We start from the raw sequence: 16,214 nt of genomic DNA, 5'->3' as shown, positions 1-16,214 counted from the left end.
GGACCCTTTTGGTAATTACTCAAAACAATTGTTAGCATAAAACCTTACTTGGTAACAAGCAAAGGAGAGCTGTTGATAGTATAAAACATTGTGAGAAACCGCTCCATCTAAAGTAACATAGTTTTTGAGAAAGAAGTAGTTTTCCACGAATATGATTTTGAAACCTCAGAATTAGATTTTGAGGCCCCGAAATCAAGCATCTAAAAGCACACAACTTCGTATGACAAGGGTGTTTTTTCTTCCATTAATATCTCGCAACTTTGACGACCAATTACCTAAAATTTTCACAGGTTTGTTATTTTGTGCATATGTTGAAATACACCAAGTGAGAAGACTGTTCTTTGACAATAAACAAAGGTGTCTAGTGTCTTTAAAGGAGAAACAAAGCACACCAGGCAAAGGACAAAGAACATTTTAACTTTATTTTCCTGTACAGCGTTGTGAGATTGCTGTGTAAACGATAATTGCAGGATATGTTTAAAAGTACAAACTAGGAGAATTTCTTTAAAATTGTGTATGTATGCAATCATATGCAAAAATATACCGAGTGTTTATGGTAATTTTAATATTTTTTTCTCCAAAACCTTGTACCAGATATAAGAAAAGTAATGTTCAACATATTCCCAAATAGTTTTTATATGTTTGTATAACCTTGAAAGGCCACTGTTCTAGTATTCCTTGTATAATTAATGTCTAAAAATTTATAATTTATATTTTTTTAATTTTTTTACAATAAACAATTACAGTCAACATGACTTACCGAGTGAGACCAGTCATATGTACATCCACTATTGGAGTACAGATTAACCTGTAGTGCCTTCAGTTGGCCCTCCTTGCTGAACCCCACCTTGTAGTGGCTCAAGTATGGATGACGGGTACCAGTTACCATCATGTCCTCACGTCGGTCAAGCATCAAGCGAACAGGACGATTTACTCTGGAAATGAAGTTCGGAAATAGTTCAGTCAAATTTTATATCAAGTGAAGAAATGAAAAACATAATTAGATGACTTGCAAACTGCTTACCAACCAAAATGGCCGAGGCCCAATTTCATAAAGCTGTTCAGCAGAAAATTAAGTCTTTGCTAAGCAAACATTTAGTGAGGCACCAGTCACAACAATGTAAACTTAATGTAGTTTTAGCTGGTAACCCGTTTCTGTTAAACAATTTCTGTCTGAGCTTAGCAAGTTTTGTTGTGCTTACAGGCTTTATTAAAATTGGGCCATGTGGATTGGCATATCGACCATAGAATAGTCTTTCTAAAAGGCGAGAGGGTCTAAACATCAGGCCATTAACTTTGTTCCCACAAAATCTGTATCATGAGCGAGGTTTAGATACATACATTGTAAGGTCTTAGCTTTTAAACTGAACTTAGAAAATTTGTCTATATATTTTTATTCACATAAAAGAAGTCTAATATCCTTACTTGTTGGCAGCGACAGCACAAACGCCAGCTTGGATGCAATTGCGAGATTCCTTTCCTCCAAACCCACCTCCAAGACGCTTCACCTTAGAGACCACTTTATTACTTGGGACACCCAAAGCTTTGGCAACCGTGGTCTGTGAAAGGGAGAGGAATATTTTTCTGTTGATTCTGATTTGTTTTTAAACTCTTTACTTTAATGACAATAGAGTTTGAGTGTAGAGAAGAAGAACAAGGTTTTGTTTTTATGTTGTTAATTGGTAATGATTTATTATTTTTTTTTTTTGGGGGGGGGCTGGGGTTTGTGTTTGGAGGGATACACTATTTTAGACATAGCTGTTAATTTTTTTTTTTATAGATGTTTAAATGTATTTATAATATTAAATCACATTAACTGTCTACTTGCTAATGTAGTGGAAAAAAATACACAGTTTTTGAGGCATTGAATGGTGGTAAATGTGTACATGTGTATTTGGTTTTGACATCTAGTTGCACAGAGCAAATCGGGACAATTCTGGAAACTACTTATACAGTTCTGATATCTTTTCCCGACTTGTAGCCAACCTTCTTCCACAGAGCAGATTGGGAAAATTCTGGAAACTACTTAGTTCTGATAATAACTTGTCCCAGTGCTTTGTACCTACTTCCACAGAGCAGATTGGGAAAGTTCAGGAAAACTACTAAGTTCTGATAATATTTTTTTATTACCTCCACAGAGCAATTTGTAAAAATTCTGGAAACTATTTAGTTCTGGTCATAACTTTTCCCAGTGCTTTGTACTTACTTCCACAGAGCACATTGGGAAAGTTCAGGAAAACTACTTAGTTCTGATCATATTTTTTCCTGCCTTGTACTTACTTCCACAGAGCAGATTTGGAAAGTTCAGGAAAACAGCAGAGTGGGTTCGAATTCCCAGCCGTGACACTTGTGTCCTTAATGCAAGACAGTTTACTATTGCTTCGTCCTTCGGATGGGACGTAAAGCCGTTGGTACCGTGTGTTGTGTAACGCATGTAAAAGTACCCAGTGCACTTATCGAAAAGAGAAGGGGTTTGCCTCGGTGTTCCTGGCTGTGGCTGCTGTGGTATGCGCCGTAGCACCTTGTTAACTCGAGTGCTACATAATTGGGTCTCAGAATCCATTACTGCAATAACCTATCTTCCTAAAAGTTTGTATAACCCAGGGCTTGAGTACCTTGTTTGTTAGATACGTGTGCTATATAAGACTTTATTATTATCATTAATATTATATTAGATCAAGGGTACTTCTTGTTAAAAACTTCACTGCCACGGAGTAAGTTCTTAATATTAGTCTCAATGTTAAAAACGCCCTTAATTGCCTTATTCTCCATATACCTGAGTTTTAGTCGGTGACTGCGTTGATGAGATGACTTCAACCTCACCATCTTCTCCCGGTATGATCAGCGTGGTGTACGTCTCCATGTAGAAATGCTCCTGAGCACCGCTCCTGACGTCCCCCTCCAGGATGTGATCCGAGTTCTCAAAGCCCTCTTCCACGTTCCCTCTCTTGATGCGGCGGACGAGCGGGAAGAAGGAGTTCTGCTCGACGGCTTGCTGCAATAAATAGGAATTAGGTGTTGGGTTGAGTGATAACAATAATAATAATAATAAAGAATATTTATAGGGCGCCAAATCCACCAAAATGAGGTGCTCAAGATGAAGTTCTATAGGCAAAGTATACCTTTGACTTCTGGAACCGTTTGATAATTTTGCTCTTATTATATATGTAATGTACACAATAAACTAACATCTAAAAATTTCACTTCAAAAGGTGCCAAGGTGCTCTGGAAGAGTATGTTTACGCAGGAAAAATTATCCCTAAAAGGAAAACACCATCTTCTCAGATTCAGATTTTGGGGCATAACAACAGTTATCTTTTTACATAACCACGCTACTTTGAAGTGAAATGTTTCTCATAATGTTACATACTATCAAACACTGCTGTAGGCTTCTAATTAATTAACCAAAAGTTGCCATTAATTTTAAGGGTGATAACCAAATGCATAACTTCCCCTTAAACCTTTTGAACCATTGTAAAGTTACTTTCAATTCAGCTGATGCCACAATTTAGAGAAGTCTATTCTTATATAGCCCAAGTATAAAAAGTCCTGAAAGAAATTAACCTATTTGGAGTTTTTCCTCTATAAGCTTACCTCTACAGTTATGATGGCAGGTAACTCTTCATAGTCCACTTTGACAAGTCTGGCGGCTCTCTGAGCTATGGCTTGATCGTCTGCGACTATTACCCCGATGACTTGACCAACGCAGGTAACCTGTCAAGAACCATTTCAAGACATCAAATATTTCCATTTGAGAAACATGTTTGTGAGTATTTACTTGAACTGCGACTATTACCCCGATGATTTGACCAACGCAGGTAACCTGTCAAGAACCATTTCAAGACATAAAATATTTCCATTTGATGCACATGTTTGTGAGCATTTACTTGAACTTTCAAAAGAGTATCCTCAAACATTCATGTAGGCCTATTATTGATATAAATACATGTTAATAAAGAAACACTATATGATTGATGAGGGTAACATAATGGTGTGATTCAAGGGACAGTATTGCTTATTACAGCTTTAAAGCCATTGGACACTTTCGGTAAACAGTACTGTCCAAAGGCCCACACTTCGTGTATCACAACTTCTACATAAAAATAACAAACCTGTGAAAGTTTAGGCTCAATCGGTCATCGGAGTCAGGAGAAAATGATGGGAAAACCCACCCTTGTTTCCGCACGTTTCGCCGTGTCATGACATGTGTTTAAAATAAATCCGTAATTCTCGATATCGAGAATTGATAATTGTTTTAATAATTTCTCAAAAAGTAAAGCATTTCATGGAATAATATTTCAAGAGAAGTCTTTCACCAGGACCTTCTGTAAACCATGTAAGTAATTTGTAAATCTGTGAACTTTTTTTTCTTTTTCCGAAAGTGTATAATGGCTTTAACTACAGAGTGAAGGTTTTGAGTGAACCAGGGGCAAATAAAGTGGTATTATGTGGCAAGTAACGTTCTAACTCTGCTTAGCAATTGTTTGTGCTTACATGTATACTGTAAGAAAAATGTCCACAAACAGAGATTTTCCATCTGTAAGATGTACAGAAGAACCTCCCTCAGACTAAAGTCATCATAAAGAATGACTGAGGATCTGAAACACACTGAAGACACAGGGCAAGGGCACACAATGTCACATATTTGCACCAATCCCCCCCTCCCACCACCATCAGAACCATGTCTTTTTTCAAGGAGGAACATTTTCCAAGGAGGAAAAAAGGGTATCCAAAAAGTATCCAAACTGGGAATAGTTTCCTGCAAACTCATTTATCACACTGGAATCAATGTGGCATCAAAACCTCATTATTTTGCACTCATAAATACCTCGGACAGTTTTGCTATTCCTATCGGTGGAGAGCGCATCACATGGTTGTGTATAAACCTTTGTTTATGACCAGTAAAAAGTGTTGAAACATGGGCGTGACATGCGAGCTTGCACCTGTGCTTATAAGACAGTTTCTTCATTCCTATTGGTCGAGAGCATTGCCCCGGACAGTTGTGCCACATCATGCGATACGCGCGATGCGCACAGCATTCCCTTTGAGTTGTTTACCCGAGGGCGGCGGAGGGCCTTACCATTTCATAGCTGGAGGGGTGTTGTGTTGAAAGAAATCATTGAACAATTATAATTTTTGCATTTATTTTACTTTTTGACCAAAAAGGTGTTTATGAATGGGAATCAAAGTGTGTTGCATCGGTTTTCAACTAGTGGTTTAAACCCCCCCCCCCCCCCCCGAGGCCTGGTTCTTAATAATTTACCTCGACTTCGTCTCGGTAAAATTATCAAGAACCAGGCCTCAATGGGCCTAATCCACTAATTGAAAACCTCTTCACCACACATTATGATTCCCTTACTAATGCACAATATAGTTTGAAAGTCATACCTCGTTATCGGCAAAAAACATATCATCATAGACAGGTGAGGATCCAAGCATGTTCTGGCCGGGTACGTCGTTGATGTCAACATAGGCGTGGACTCCCTCTGTTGCAATGGCAACGGAAGCGTCAACAGATCTTAAGAAACATTACAAGAAAAGTTGAATATTAAATACTGATGAGAGAAAGTTGGCTTCAGTTTAAAGACACTAGACATTATTGGTAATTGTCGAAGACCAGTCTTCTCACTTGGTGTATCTCAGCATATGCATAAAATAACAAACCTGTGCAAATTTGAGCTTGATTGGTAGTCGGAGTTGCGAGATAACTATAAAGAAAAAAACACCCTTGTCACACGAAGTTGTGTGCTTTCAGATGCTTGATTTCGAGACCTAAAACTTGAAGTCTCAATATCAAATTCGTGGAAAATTACTTCTTTCTCAAAAACAACGCCACTTCAGAGGGAGCCGTTGCTCAGAATGATTTATACTATCAACCTCTCCCCATTACTCGTCATCAAGTAAGGTTTTATGCTCATAATTATTTTGAGTAATTACCAATAGTATCCACTGCCTTTAACAGACATCTTATCAAACAGCACCTACCCTGAGGTAAAAGGAAGACCAATCATTAGCCGAGGGCTGTGTGTGGCCTACTCAAAAATCTATAGAAGAATCTACACACAACTCTTTTAAACCAGCTGTAAACATTGTTTACCATAGAAGTGAAATACAAAACTGGGTAGAGAGGGCAAGAAATGTAAACTGGCTCCAGAAAAACAACAGATCAATCAGAACTTTCATTCAAGAAATAAAAGTTTGAGTTTCCCTTTTTTTAAACTATTTGTATAATGAAGTTGATTTGATACAACAACTCCTTAGCACAGAAATGTATTAAATATGATGAACCCAAGTTCACCAACATCTTATGTAGCCTACAGATTTAAGCTATTCTCTCTCTTTGACTATGATGCAAATAAGACGAAAAATTACAAATTAGGTTAGGTCACTAAATTATAGAGGGTGCCCTAATTATTGGCAAGTATTAGGCCTGTTGATACAAATACTTACAAGATTTTGGCATGGGCTTTCTGACTGAGCACCAGTGCCAAATAAAGTTCACCTGTCACAAAGAAAAAGAAGAAGGTATGAATTTATAAAGGCTGAGTATAATTTGTGTAGTTGTCAAAGACCAGTTTATCCTCAAATTTGTGTATATCAACAAACAAACCTTGGGCTTAACGAAATTTAAAGAAAATAATGAAAGAAAAAACAGCCTCATTGCACAGAATAGACCGATCCATTAAGCTCCGCCCCCTTGCGAATTGACCAATCACAACCCATTGCACAGCCAAAAGTCTGACCCTATAAAGTCTGACAATCGTGCCATTTGCGCAGAAGAGTTGTGCAGAATCGCACTGGAGAGGCTCACGTGTTCTTCCTCACATGTGAGTCTAATGGATCGGTGTATTGTGTGCTTTAAGATCCCCGAGAAAAGATCCATGCCTTTTTTAGATTCAAATTATGGGGTGGAAAATTACCACCATCTCTAAAACTACATTATTTCCAAGGGGGTAATTTCTGACAATGTTTTTACCATCCACGTGTGGAATATCATCACAGTATTTAGCTTCACCAGTGGCCTGTTTTAGGGCAGATAGATGGGTCACAGGTCGACCTACAGCATCAGTCTCCGGCTGTCCAGAGGGGACTTCCTGAAAAGAAAAAAAAAGAAAACAACCAAAGTCAGGATTGGAACCCAGACTAGAGCCCAGTTTACAAACAGTTGTTAAGCAGAAAATATTGCTTAGCAAAGTTCTATGCTAAGTCAAAAATGGGTGGGGCACCCCAGTCACAACAATGTAAACTTATAAAGCTTATAGTAAAATTTTTATTTTTGTTATTATTATTAGGTACTAATTGAAATTACCTGGTACATTTGTACACCTCTTGCTGGGTTCTTAGAGAAAGGCTGATTGGCCGTCTTGAGTGATGAGGAAACAGACGAGCCACTTAACCCCGGCTACATGAAGGATAAGAACAATAAGAAATTCAGTATTTTGTGTTAGTTATATTTCGGTAAAGGTGTGCAGTACAGCCGTCGATTTCACAAAACTCTTCCTAAATTGAGATTAATCTTAGGACTTAGGACGAGTCCCAACCCTGCACTTCAGCATGCATACCTTAAGATTAATCCTAAGTTAGGACGAGTCACTCGTTCAAAGTCGAGATAAGACGAGTCCTAACTCTTTGTTAAATCGACCCCTAGACTCCTGTATATAAAAATTGGTTGAGACGTCTTACACATTGGTGTAAAGGTTAAACCATAATGGTATTTTAAAACAATAGGTGTTCAGCCCAGCGTGAACACTTACAAAATTGTTGAAAATATGTAGCCATTTTTTGTTTGCAAACGAAGACTAACCAGCTTTTCATATATATGAAATTCCAATTTAATTAAGTTCTTTTAAAGAAAAGATTTGTTGAATGAAAATATAATTATTCGCCCACATAATTACAAAGTAGAGTTTGGTTGTTGTTTGTCTAACGTATAGTCAGAATGAGAGTTGATGTATCAGCCCTGAACATCCACTCTTTGGGGCAATAGCTCATTTTCTGTAGCATCAGCCCGGGTGTGGAACCAACTCCCGCTGACTGTCAAGTCATCTCCATCCATCACAACATTCAAGACAAACTTGCAAGACAACCTGGGAAGCGGCAGCCAGGGGATCACCTTAAGGGGATGCGACTTTTTGTTTCAGATATCAATATAAACCACAAGGGAAACTGACTGGGGAAATGATTTTTGGGGTTGAACCCAATTCTTTGTTCAACCCCAAAAATCATTTCAAAATTTACCCAGTCAGTTTCCCTTGTGGTTTATATTGATATCTGAAACAAAAAGTCGCATCCCCTGGCTGCTGCTTCCCAGGTTGTATCGTAATTTGGGTGTGATCCCTGGCTACACGGCAGTTAATGGTTGTATGGCTTCTGACTGGCACCCGGGAACAAAGATATTGACAAAATAGGGACACCGCCAATATAGGGCTAGATAGCTCAGTTGGTAGAGCGCCGGCACTTAAAATCCAGAGGTTGTTGGTTCGAATCCCACTCTATAGTCAATTCTTTGTTCAACCCCAAAAATCATTTCTAAATTATCTTTCTCTCCGCAAGCCCTATGAGTGCCTGCTTTAGGCGCTCTTTTAAATGTCTTTATTATTAATATTAGTATTATAATTATTGGTGTATCCCACTTGCCTGTGTTTGATTGATTTGCTCTAGCACAACGAGGTAGAACTTGAAGAAGAAACTGAGAGTGAGTGACTGGCGATAGGTCTCCATTCCACCAGGAGCACCGGGAGGTAGGGGTAGATCCTCAGCTAGGAGCGGACACATCGAGTCTACTAAACCATCACTCCAAGTTCTACAAAGACAAGAGAGCATTTTGTGATTGATTAAAGCCACTGAACACGTTTGGTAATTGTCAAAGACCAGTCTTCTCACTTGGTGTATCCAAACATAAGCATAAAATAACAAGCCTGTGAAAATTTGAGCTCAATTGGTCATTGAAGTTGCGAGAAATGATGAAAAAAAAAAACACCCTTGTTGGACGAATTTGTGTGCTTTCAGATAGGAATAAAAGACTTTGGCTAGAGTTCTTTTATTATTTTAGTGTGAAATCACCTCTTTCCCAAAATCTATGCTACTTTAGAGGGAGCTGTTTCTCACAATGTTTTATACCATCAACAGCTCTCTAATGCTCATTACCAAGTCAGTTTTTAAGTTACTATTTGTTTTAAGTAATTACCAAATGTGTACCTTCCCTTTAAGCTAAATGAGCAAACAAGCCAAAACCTTTTTTAAATATTGTTTGTTTGTAACTTTTGATGCACACATTTTTTCTTATTTTATATTGGCAACTTCTTTCCTGATAGATAACAACAAAAAGGTGTGTTAAATTAGCATTTAAAGAAAATGTGCCAATGTATTTTTAATAAACAACTCAACTTTAAACCCCTTTTTTTCTAAAATAAAATTCTCCAATCTCTTGGTGTTTCTACTCTTACAACTTTTGAATTGGAATATTGTAGTTTTAACAGTACTAAAGCATTGATTATATTCTTATATTATTTGTTTAATGATATGAGTCAACAAATGACTCAATTTGCTTGCTTGCATCACATTAATTGTCGCTGCCTCAGTTGAGAGTCATTTGCCAGGATGGTTAGGGGAAAATCAAACTTGGAGTGATATTACTTTTTTTTTTTGTCAGTCCAAAATGTTGGGTTTAATTTTGCAACACAAAAAAAGAAAGAAAAAAGGAGGAGTCAGCAACAGATATTCAAATGGTGTAACCGCAAATCTCTCTTAGTTAAACTTCAACCGTGCAAAGTTTCAAATCCTACTTTTAAGTAGAATTTGAAACTTAAAAGTGTTTCTCTCAGGGGGATAATATTTGTGGAGAGAAATGAGATAATGATGATAACAGAAACAAACTTTCTAACTTCAAATAGATTCATTTTCAAACAAAAAACAAACTCCTTTTTAAGATTCACAACCATCCGAGAGAATTTCAATTCACATCCTCCCAAGCTGCCACCCAGGGCCCAATTTCATCAAGCCTGTAAGCACAAAAAATTGACAAGCATGAAATTTCTTCCTTGATAAAAACAGGATTACCAACCAAATTTTCACATGATTTTCAGGATAAGCAAACGACAGCTGAATACCAGTATCAAGCAATATGCAACAAATGGACATTTGGTTGGTAATCCTGATTTTATCAAGGAAGAAATTTCATACTAGCTAAGCAAATTTTGTGCTTAGAGCCTTTATAAAATTGGGCCCTGGAGCCTCCAGTCACCTACCTTCCTTTGATGTTGTTCATAGTCTTCATAGCTAGGACTGTGGTAGCAGCCATGCCTCCGAACGCTAGAGTACAATCCTCTACTACATTTATTCCTGGTTTCATCACTACCCTCATGCCTGCATTGACGATGGCGATGTCATCCACACGACGTGGGGCTTGCTTGTACCCGCAGAAATACTCATTCTGCAGACAAAAAGACACAAGACAAGAATTGTTTTGTAGATTCAGGTTTTTTCAACAGTTTGAGAGACAAATAAAATACTTTATATACTATACAACAAGAAAAAAACTGTTTTTATAGATTATTTTAAACCAAATTTTTTTTTAAAGAAACTTGTTGCCGTTCACAATGATGGTTTAAGCAGTTGTAGAACTTTTGCTGGTATAAGTTATAGTAACATTTTTCATTGGTCAAAATAAAAAAAATTAAAATTCACCCAGTCAATTTCCATTGTTGTCTATTATTGGGAAAAAAAACTACAGGTTAGTAGACATTTTTTGATACATCAAAGAACTTTATTATTTACATAATCCTCTTCGTCCCCAGTCAGGCAGTGGACACTATTGGTAATTACTCAAAATAATTATTAGTATAAAATTTTAATTGGTAGCAAGTAATGGGGAGCTGTTGATAATATAAAACATTGTGAGAAATGGCTCCCTCTGAAGTAATGTTGAATTAGATTTTGAGGTCTCGAAATCAAGCATCTAAAAGCACACCACTGATCTATGCGACAAGGGTGTATTTTCATTCATTATTATCTCTCAACTACGACGACAAATTGAGCTCAATTTTTCACAAGTTTGTTAATTTATGCATATTATGTTAAGATACACCAAGTGAGAAGACTGGTCTTTGACATTTACCAATAGTGCCCAGTGTCTTTAAGGCCGTAAGGAACTTACCTGAGATGTAAATGGAATGTGAATGTTCAAGATAACTTCATCAGGACCTATAATATTCTTTCTGTATCCAGTAAAGAACTTGCTGTCCATAACCACAGTGCGAGTTCCTGAATCAGTGCAAAAAGAAACACTATAATGTTACTGAAATGAACCTCAGAACAGCAAAGGTTACTTCAGAGTGGATATGGCAGGAATATGGAAGGAGTTGTGGACATAAAATCTGCGTAACTTATCTGAAATTAAATTTCGTAGTTTCATTGTACACATCTACATTTCATTTATATAGGATTAAATTAAACAAACTGTTCCAAAAACCAACATATTGAAATTTCATTTGAAAATGTTGTCGTTTTTTGTAATAATCGCAGAAAATCAGGAGTATTATGTTCAAATTGCAAAATACACAGGAACACATTATCTGAGAAATATTTCTGACAGTAACGCTTTTCAGATTAAAGTTTTGGGACATAAAAACTTACATTTTTACATAAAACTTCGAAGGGAGATGTTTCTCAAAATGCTTTACTATCAAAAGCTGCTGTTTCTAACCACAAGTTGGTATTGCCATTAATGTTTAGCGTGATTACTAAACGTATACCACCCCTTTAAGTCAATGGATAGCATAATCACCAATCAGTCCCTCACGGCTTTCTTTTGTAAATTGTTAAATCAATAGATTCAAATAAAATGAAAAGACCTATTCAGTTTTCAAATCCTTTCTAAGAATCTCTGTCAATATTTTGGTGAATTGCGGAAAAAAGTTGTCTAGAATTTTCGTAGCAGCCATGCCTCCAAATGCTAGAGCACACCTTTTTTAACCTACTCGACGAGTGATGCAGAGGGTGGTTCTCACTATGCTCCCATAACACTTTGCCAAATAAGGGAGCAGAGGGCACCCCCAATGTTCCCCATACTTTGACACAATATTTTTTTCTTGTGCAGAGGTACACCACCCCCCTAAACTCCTCTCAAGAATTCTTAAGATTCCAAGCACACAGTGAAGACACAGTGGGGGTACCACCGTGCACCGTAACAAGCACAGAAATGTAACACAAGAAGGGGAGACGTTTAGAGGTGCCTTTTCACCATATAATGCGTTCTCAGACCTAAAGGTACATTAAGTCTGCTGCCGCCAGCGTCTCAAAAATGTCTTCTATAAAACCTTACCTGTCGTTGATTTCAGCTCAAGTGAGCACACAGCGGCCATGAATAAAGGATTCAGATCTGAAATCGGGCTCCCCGTTGCGATGTTACCACCAATGCACTGTAGTTAAATAAAACGAAAGAAAAATTAACCAATCAAAGTTTCAAAACTGCTTTTGATAAAATGTTTTTGACAATAACATAATAACTTTCTCATTTGAGTGTAATTATTTTAAGTTAATGGTTTGTTTTAACTTTGTGAAGCTCCTTTTACAACTGCATTTTTGTTCGATGAAATGTAGTCTTTCAAAGGATGTTATTTTTGGAGTTCGAATTTTGACATCTAAGTGAAATTTGGGTGTTCTATCTTTACATAGCTGCTACATGAAGCACTTGTCTATTATTCTTCCTTTTTTTACTTTGTGAGGCTTCAACAAAAGAATTTCTGAGTTTGGGCCACATTGACATCTAAGTGAAATTTGGGTGTTCTATCTTTACTTTAGCACTTGTCTATTTCTCTTATTTTTTTTTTACTTTGTGAGGCTCCATCAAACGAATTTCTGAGTTTGGGCCACATTGACATCTAAGTGAAATGTGGGTGTTCTACCTTTACTTTAGCACTTGTCTATTTCTCTTCTTGTTTTTTAATTTGTGAGGCTTCTTCAAAAAATATTCTGAGTTTTGGCTACAAAAAAGGAAATTCATCCTTGCCACAAATTAGGTGTGTTTACATTGAATTATTTATAAATGGATGAGCAGTTAATCTGCCTGTGCCAGTCGGCAGCCCTACTGGTTTATAAATGATCCTATTAAGCCCACTGTTTAAAAGAGATTACAGGGAGGTAACAGGTGGTGAGCTCCCAGATGAAAAGGACGTTTTATTTAGCCTCTTTTGTTAAAGGAAATGGACATGTTTGGTAGTTGTCAAAAACCAGTATTCCCACTTGTGTGTCCCAACATAATGCATAAACTAACAAACCTGTGAAACTTTTGACTTAATTGGTGATCGCAGTTGCGAGAAAACAATGAAAGAAACAACACCCGTGTTGCACAAATGTGTGCTTGTATGATATTTGAGTGAGAAATTACCTCTTTTTTTTAAAACTATGTTAGTTCAGAGAGAGCCGTTACAATGTTTTTACTATCAACAGCTCTCCATTGCTCGCAACCAAGGAGGTTTTTAGGCTAACAATTATTTTGAGTAATTACCAATAGTGTCCAGTGCATTTAACATCTTTAATGAACTTACAGCAACATTTCTGATCTGGTGTCCAGCAAACCACTTCAGCATCTCAACAATGGCGGCAAAGACTCTGGTCTTGTACTCTGCATCAGAATAATCAGTACGAGGTAAAGTCAGAATCTCACAAATTATGCTTACCAGAATAAGGTTACCATGTCACGTACAATTTGTGAATGGTGTCCTGCTCATTTCTGCTAAGCAGAACATTTTTAAGGAATATTTCCTGCCTAATATTAAGCAGTTCTATGCAGTTCGGCCCAAGGGACAAATTTCACAAAGCTGCTTAAGCACAAAAAGTAGCTAAGCACAACCAAATTGAGCTTACCATAACAAGGTTTGGAGCCAAACTACCATGTCACATACAATTTGTGAACGTTGTCCTGCTCATTTCTGCTAAGCAAAATGTGTTTAAGCAATATTTTTCTGCTTAAGCAATTCTATGAATTAGTTTGGCCAAGGGTCCAAGTTCACAAAGCTGCTTTAGCACTAAAAGTAGCTAACCACAAACAAATTATGCTTACCAGAATAAGATTACCAGCCAAACTACCATGTACATTTGTAACTGGCAGCCTGCTCATTTCTGCTAAGCAGAAAATAATTTTAAGCAGTTCTATGCAATTTGGTCCTGGTTGCTACAAGAAGTCATCTTCATTACCTTTTTCTTTCACACCCCTCCAGTCCCACTCTTTTCATCCCCTTCTGCAACCTACCTGGCTCCTCCTGGATAAGCTTCTGGCTGAATTCATTGAGTGACGTCAGAGACACTGATGCCCCTACTTTCACCCCGCTCGGTGTGGGCTCAATGACGGTCAAGTCAGGTACATGACTAGCATCAATGATGATGGGGTGTTCCTGATGTTTATACTTTACTTCCACACCTGGATAAAAAATATAAATATAAGATTGAAAACTTCACTTTTCACAATAAAGTATACAGAAAAAAGAAAAGAACAATTTCCTTGCTAATACTAAGTTACCAAACATTTTTATTACGCTTTAAAAAGCAGCTGTTTTATTTTAACCTACATAGGGGCCCATAAGCCTTAGTAAGGTTACCTAAAAAGTAGAAGCACATGCAGCTAGTACCTACCAACTTCCGTGTTTCCGACCACCATCTTAGCTTGCTTGTGGTTAGCCTTCAGCTCGAGCAGTTGTTGTAAAGTGGCAGGCCGAAGCCAGATCACACGGTCCCCTACAAACTTCTGGATTGTCAGCTTTGCTTTGCCTGCTGCAACCTGGAAATAAAAATCATTAATTTAGTTTTCTTGTTTCATAGAAGATCAAAGCCACAAAATTTGGTGGGTCAATTACTCCAGAGATTGAAGAGCTTGTCATATTTTGTAAGAACTACATGTATGACTTGATTGACCTTCCATTGGTGAGTGGGGAAAAAGCCACTGAAAATGTTCTTGATGTATACATGTACCACCCCAGCTCATATTGAGATTGTCATTACATGGTGTTACCGCAAACCTTTCAATACCGTATTTCCACCATGCAAAGTTTCAAATCCTACTTTATTTTCTCGTTTGTTTTGAAGGTAACAGCAAACTTTGCTAAGAAAAATTGTGACTTCAGATGTTCAGGCTATTGACTTACCAGTAACTCAGGTGGAAAGATTGGCTCTTGGGAGGCGTCATACGGTGCAAACTCACTTGGATCAAACAGTTGGGTAGATACCTGAATGAGTAATTTTCAAGATTACAATAATTAAGCTTTCAAAATCAAACAATTTAGTCAACTATCAGATCATACCTTAAAGGCAGTGGACACTATTGGTAATTACTCAAAATAATTAGTAGCATAAAACCTTTCTTGGTCACGAGTAATGGGGAGCTGTTGATAGTATAAAAGTTACATTGTGAGAAACGGCTCCCTCTCAAGTAACGTAGTTTTTTGAGAAAGAAATAAAAGAATTTGATTTCGAGACCTCAGAATTAGATTTTGAGGTCTCAAAATCAAGCATCTGAAAGCACGCAACTTCGTGTGACAAGGGTGTTTTTTCTTGCGTTATTATCTTGCAACTTCAATGACCAATTGAGCTCGTATTTTCACAGACTTGTTCTTTTATGCATATGTTGAGATACACCAAATAAGAAGACTGGTCTTTGATAATTAACAATAGTGTCCAGTGTCTTTAAAAAAGATCAGGTATGAGATAATGTTAATTTTTTTGTACACTTTTCAAGTTGGGGTCTTGTGTTGTTTGTTTTCTGTTTTTTATTGTTTTAACTACCTTTCTAGTGTATTAACTGCAAAATTGTACATTTGAGACCACGTTTCAGAGGTTTGTTTTACTGCTAGTGTCTTTTAATCAATATTGATGAAATAAATAAACCATTAATAATAAAAAGCGTTGGTCAGACTGTATCTTTTCTGTGGCCTACTTACCCCTTCCTCAAGTCCGTTTGGTAGGTTGTTCATGCAGCAGTTGGCTTTGTTGCCTCCACAACACCCATCCTGTTAGTATTAGAACCAATGAGGAAATAAATGTACATACCTTGCAACATCAAATCAGAAGTTTTTATTTTATGTTTCAGAACATTTCCTGAAATAAAAAGTTGGGTGCTTGTGTTTGCGTTGTCTTGTAAAAATGTTATGCACAGTGTGAGTCTTTATTTACCAATTGAAAATACCATGTATTGTACCAATGTAGCAAAAACCAGTCAAATA

The 16,214-nt window shown here is 37.2% G+C and overlaps 1 protein-coding gene across 2 annotated transcripts in view; it reads right to left on the bottom strand.

Annotated features, from left to right (window-relative positions):
- The window catches only part of LOC117289013 (xanthine dehydrogenase/oxidase-like), a 44,630-nt gene that overhangs the window by 18,143 nt on the left and 10,273 nt on the right, over positions 1–16,214 (bottom strand). For both annotated transcript variants that reach the window (XM_033769912.1, XM_033769911.1), the window contains exons 6-22: positions 15,933–16,001; positions 15,141–15,221; positions 14,632–14,776; positions 14,252–14,419; positions 13,548–13,624; positions 12,323–12,419; positions 11,156–11,262; positions 10,248–10,432; positions 8,638–8,803; positions 7,310–7,402; positions 6,977–7,094; positions 6,451–6,502; positions 5,389–5,518; positions 3,595–3,714; positions 2,777–2,995; positions 1,426–1,559; positions 761–935 (exon numbers count right to left, since the gene is read on the bottom strand). In XM_033769912.1, the coding sequence (XP_033625803.1) occupies positions 761–935; positions 1,426–1,559; positions 2,777–2,995; positions 3,595–3,714; positions 5,389–5,518; positions 6,451–6,502; positions 6,977–7,094; positions 7,310–7,402; positions 8,638–8,803; positions 10,248–10,432; positions 11,156–11,262; positions 12,323–12,419; positions 13,548–13,624; positions 14,252–14,419; positions 14,632–14,776; positions 15,141–15,221; positions 15,933–16,001 (2,136 nt within the window). The remainder of the gene's footprint in view (positions 1–760; positions 936–1,425; positions 1,560–2,776; positions 2,996–3,594; positions 3,715–5,388; positions 5,519–6,450; positions 6,503–6,976; positions 7,095–7,309; positions 7,403–8,637; positions 8,804–10,247; positions 10,433–11,155; positions 11,263–12,322; positions 12,420–13,547; positions 13,625–14,251; positions 14,420–14,631; positions 14,777–15,140; positions 15,222–15,932; positions 16,002–16,214) is intronic.

Source organism: Asterias rubens, chromosome 4 (assembly GCF_902459465.1).
Source record: "Asterias rubens chromosome 4, eAstRub1.3, whole genome shotgun sequence".
In the NCBI taxonomy this organism is placed as follows: domain Eukaryota; kingdom Metazoa; phylum Echinodermata; class Asteroidea; order Forcipulatida; family Asteriidae; genus Asterias; species Asterias rubens.
This window is presented reverse-complemented; position numbering and strand designations above follow the sequence as displayed.